Source organism: Telmatherina bonti (genome assembly GCF_933228915.1).
Source record: "Telmatherina bonti genome assembly, chromosome: 10".
In the NCBI taxonomy this organism is placed as follows: Eukaryota; Metazoa; Chordata; class Actinopteri; order Atheriniformes; family Telmatherinidae; genus Telmatherina; species Telmatherina bonti.
The window spans coordinates 38,260,776-38,266,250 of record NC_136628.1 but is presented as its reverse complement, the minus strand read 5'-3'; the positions used below and the strand labels follow the sequence as shown (position 1 = coordinate 38,266,250).

Below are 5,475 nucleotides of genomic sequence, written 5' to 3'. Positions count from 1 at the left end.
TCAGGATGAAAATACTTTTCTGGGTAAAAATTTCTTTGAGAGAAACCTTTTCATCTCCTTGGACTGAACCCCGTATATGATGGGGTTGAGGCTGCCGGGGATGATGTGAAACAAGATGGCAAACATTTTCCTCTGGTTTGAGTACTGAGGGAAGCGATGCAGAATGATGTTGACCTTTCCACAAATAAACATGACTGTATAGACAAAGAGATGAGTGCTGCAGGTCTTCAGGGCCTTTTTGTTTAAAGATTTGTTCTTACTGGTCAGACAGACCACTGTGATCTTTGTGTAGGTGATGATGATGCTGCCGATGGAGGACATTAACAGAACCACGGTGAAGGTCAGACCATAGATGTTGTTAATGACGACGCTCTCACAGGACAGCTTGAACAACGAGGCGTTGTCGCAGTACGGGTTTTCTATACGAGTCCTGCATCGGTTCAGTCGTATGGTCAGACCCAGCAGAATCCCCACCAGAACCAATGTTGACACCCATGCAGAAACTGTAAGCTTGATCAGCATATTTCTAGTCATTATGGCAGCGTAACGCAGAGGATTACAGATGGCCACGTATCTGTCAAAGGCCATGATCATGAGTATTGTGTGGACAGCGGTCCCAAATATGTGGGAGATGAAAGCCTGAAGCACACACTCATAATAACTGATGAGACGTTCAGATGGAGGCAGCAGGATGTCGACAAGCACACGAGGCAACATGACAGAATTTCCAAGCATGTCATTGAATGTCATGTTGCAAAATAAAATGTACATAGGCTGATGGAGGTTTTTATCAATGACAATCAGGACCATAATGCCCAAGTTGGCTGCCATGATGAACAAGTAGGAGAAGAGTAAAAAGAAAAAGACTGGGTACATGTTAGAATCTTTCACGTTTAAGCCCTCCAGCTGAAGCATGAAACTGTTGAAGGTGGAGTTGTCCATCAGCCTGAAACAAAAAGGAAGCCATGAGTGGAGGCTTGTTTTCCACAAGCACGACTTTCCATCATTTATAACATATAAAAGCAGTTAAACAGTGGATTAAAACAAAGGAAGTTCAGTTTAACTCCAGAGAACAATCCCTCTGCGGCTTTTAGTTTAGTTCAGAAAAGCTGCATCAACTTTGTTCACTATGTAAAGAGAAAACAAATGAAATGAAAGGTTTTCTTGGCTTCTTACATTCATCAAGCAAACAACCAAGTAAGCGATGGTCACAGATCACAAACTGTGTCTCGTTCATTTATAGAGGCAGAACTCCTGTGAAAGGGGAATACACAGCGTAGCACCAGGAAGGTGTCCATAGAAACTGTTGTAGAAACTGCTCTGAACAAGGTCAACTAGTTCTTATTTTTCTTTCATTTATTGTCTTAAAAGCAGCAACACCTGAAATGTTAAACATAAATGATTCAAATAAATGTAAAAAAATCTATCAATTTTCTCCACGTGCTTATTTAACATAATGAACATTGTTTCTGAATAAATAACTTACATTTATAATACCTCCTGTGCAGCAAGTGAGGTGTCTGTACCCAGATGTCCAGTCTACATGCAGATGCATTAGCACAGGTCCTGGTATTTAGCTGGTATTACCTACATGTTCAAGTAGGAGAGGTTGTTGGGAATTTCAGTTGTTATAATATTTTCAGTTCATATTATGATCATCTTTTATTAATCTTACATTGATGTTCTTCATTAATCCTCATGTACAAGTTAAAGGTTTTCCTCTGTGTGCTGTTTGGATAAGCAGGACATTCCAGTGACGTGCAAGGTCAGAGTGGTCTGACCAAATTTGATCAACATTCGGTTCCTATCAGAATGGTATCTTTAAGAGGAGCACACATACACATTGTCTATCAGGACATATGCATTGGACTTTTGAACCAAGCAAACACACACACACACACACACACACACATTGAATTGTATCAAGTTGTATGAATGTCACATGGTTGTTTTAAGCCCAGGCTTCTGAGATGAGCCTCCTTGCAAGTTAAACAAGATCGTCTCATCTGGCTTCCTCCTTATTTAATGATAATTATGTTAAGGGTTTAAACTTAACATATTTGGTCCTTCTGAAGCTGGATTCCAAGGTCAGTGACAGCTGAGGATGGGAGGGAAATACGTTGTTTAGTCTGTAGACAGCCGAGGCGTGAGTGCGTCCTGTAACAAAGTCCTGTGGTGTGAATTCATCACTTGGCCGGCGGTGTACCAAGCTTTCCTCACTCCTCGCATCGGTTGACGGAGTTTCAATTGGTTGACGGAGCCAGACGATGCAAAGAGGTGAGATAAGGGTTTTCTTTTCTTTCTTTCTTTCTTTCTTTCTTTCTAAGTGAGGCATCTCCACCTGGAAGGAGGTTGGTTGACTAGTTAAGCTAGTTAAAACAAGGGTTCATTGACTAATTAATTTAGTCAACAAGAGGTTTCCCCACCTTGAGGTAAATAAGTGGTCCGTTAACTAATTATTTTAGTTAACAAGAGGTTTCTCCACCTTGAGGAGGTAAATAAGTGGTTTGTTAACTAATTAATTTAGTTAAGAAGGTTTCTTCGACTTTCTTTAAGGGGGTTAACGGCTTCTCCGCTGAATAAGGAGGTTAAAAATGTGTTGATAGCTCCGCCGGAAGTGAGCCTATAGCAAGAGTTAGGTCTTTCTTCTTTTTCCTTCTCTCCTTTTCTCACCTCGCATGTGTGTGTATGTGTAAGGCGAGTTTGTCAGTGTGAGTGCCACTCTTGTGGAATCAACGTTGTTAAAAACATCTGATCTTGTGAAGTATACGAAAGGAGTGGATTTGATTTATGCTCTAACAGACAAGTAATCTGTACAGAGCTCAAGTTGTCATAATGGGAACAAAAAAAACAGTAAGACTGCCTTAAAGGGAGATGGGAAGTTCATGGAACAAAATTTCCCTGGCAGCACAGAATTTCTAAGGAAATGGAGCAAGACATATAAATTTGCAGGAAGATTAATGGTGGAAGAATGTGAAAGGCTTGTGAAACAACTGAATTTGGAAGTTGCAGAGTGGATGGGGAAAAAGAAGCAGGAAAAAGAGTTTCAGCTCAGGATGTCAAGATTATGGTTAACTCAAGCTCGAAGACGATCAGAGAATAAACAAACAGAAGTTTTTCAGGCAGTTGCTGTTGTGAAGTCAGACGAGGAGACGTTGGTACCGTCAGATGCGGTGAGGAGAGAAAAAATTAGGCAAGATGCCAGAACAGAGACCCAGAGAGAACTCAGAGTAACCAGGCAGAAGCAGGAGACAGAAGGAGCAGAAAAGAGATAACAGAGAAGTGCAGTCAGATAATCACTAGAAAAGCTAAGATAGATGGACTGACAGGGAAAACAGGCTGAGTTGACAAATAGTACAAGTAAATTCAGTAGTGACAAAACAGTCAGATAAGTTGGCAGGGAAATCAGAAGGTCTGTATCCATGCTTGACAGAGCAAAAGAGGGAATATGGAATAGCAGACCAAGCGACAGCAGAGACTTTTCCCCTGATAGAGGTTGCAAACCCTCATTATGGCCTTGATAACAACCGAGAACGCACGATACGTGTCTATCGACTTTGGACAGACCAGGAATGTACTGACGCATGTAAAAGCCTAGGCGACCCTCTAATGTAGAGGACTTCATAAACAAGCATTACAGCCTCAGACAGTCTTATTTTCTTGATGGACGGGAAATTGAAACGACTTAAAAAATGCCTGACATATGACTGGACACAGGTCCGGGGACAATACACTGGCACACGGGCAAATGGAACTGTGCTAAATCACATGGAACAGGCTTTAATTGACCACACTGAGGCCATTTTTGCGAGATTGAGACTAACATTTTGACCAACGCCAGACTTTAACAAAATAGCCCAGTGTAAACAGGCTGAAAATGAGGACCTCTATGCATATAGAAAATCGTCTGGAGGACATTTTTCAAAAACATAGTGGAATCCCGGAACAGGCAGGGGGGGACACTCCTTATATGAGACAGCTAAAGCAAGCACTTATGTCTGGGTAACAACCAGAAAACATGACATTAATCATGCAACAGGAACTCTGACAGAGTGCTTGAATTGGTTGTTATTAGAACAAGTGTTCTATGCAGAGCCGCCAACCAGAGGTTGGATAGGAAAAGGCAGGGGGAATAGACAAAATCAATTTGGGAGAGACTTTGGGTGCTGGAGATGCGGCCGGAAAGGTCACATGGCCAGGAACTGCAGGGTCCACCCAGATAAATTTAGTAGACCGCCCCCACATGACTCATCAGGACAGGATGACATGTGAAAAACACAGGAAGCTCCAGAGAAGCAGCGAGGATCTGTCTGTATTGTAGACATTTCTGCAGCAGAAATAATGTTTTTTGACCAAAGCATGAAGAGAAAACCGATGATAACACTCAAAGTAAATGGTAAGAAAATTTAATTTTTATGTGATACAGGAGCAGATAAATCAGTCTTAAATTCCAGAGTGCCAGATCTAAGTCTATCAGATGAAAAAATTTTCTGTCAGTCACATACACCACTTGAGTTAATTCAATTAGCAGAATGCCAACAGACAGCTCATGACACTGATAAACCAACAGAGTTACACGTCACTCTTAGATTGAAAGAGGAATCAAAATTAAATGCACCACAAGCAGTGACCAAGAAACAAATGATGCAGTTTCTTGGTCTGTGTAATTTTTGTCGAGCTTGGATTCCTAACTATGCAGAAATTACTCAACCCCTATTGGATATAACATACGAGCAGCCAAAGTCGATGTCAGATGTGCTGACCTGGAGTCCTTACAGGCTTTACAGGATCTGAAACAAGCCATGACAAGTTCTACGGTTCTAAGTTTGCCAGATTTCTCAAAGCCATTTATTTAAACTGTGGACTGTAAAGGGAATTTCATGACTTCAATGTTAGCTCAAGAACATGGAGGTAAACTAAAACCCATAGGGTTTTATTCAAAAAGACTTGATCCCGTGTCGAGTGCGTTACCTCCATGTGTGAAAGTTCTTTGTGCCGCAGCATTGGGGGCACAAGCAACAGCTGAAATTGTCTTGTTTCATCCATTAACATTATTAGTCCCTCACAAAGTGGAAATTCGTCTCACGCAAACAAAAGCTAGACATTTATCTTCAGTTGCCACATTATTGTCTCAGCCTCATTTGACAATAAAACGCTGTAAAACTGTGAATTCAGCAATATTGATCCCGTCTGAGGAAGATGGTGAAAAACATGACTGCCAATCTTTAACGGAGAGATTGTGCAAGCCCAGAACTGATCTGCAAGATACACCTCTTGGTTATGGTCTGGTCTTCTATGTTGATGGGTCGAGTTCTAAAGATCTTCGGGGCAGACAGTGAACGGGTTTTGCTGTTGTTACACAAAAAGAAATTGTGGAAGCTGAACAAATTTCATCGAGTCTGTCAGCACAAGCAACAGAAATAATAGCTTAACACAAGCATGTAAACAAGCTGAAGGAAAATCAGTTACAATCTA

At 41.3% G+C, this 5,475-nt stretch overlaps 1 protein-coding gene across 1 annotated transcript; it reads right to left on the bottom strand.

Moving 5' to 3' along the window:
• LOC306761365 (olfactory receptor 8G17-like) lies at positions 1 to 942 on the bottom strand (the record flags this gene model as incomplete). Its single annotated transcript, XM_079247489.1, has 1 exon — positions 1 to 942. One exon carries the CDS (start codon positions 940 to 942, stop codon positions 1 to 3), a length of 942 nt encoding a protein of 313 aa, XP_079103615.1.
• Positions 943 to 5,475: the final 4,533 nt, after the last annotated feature.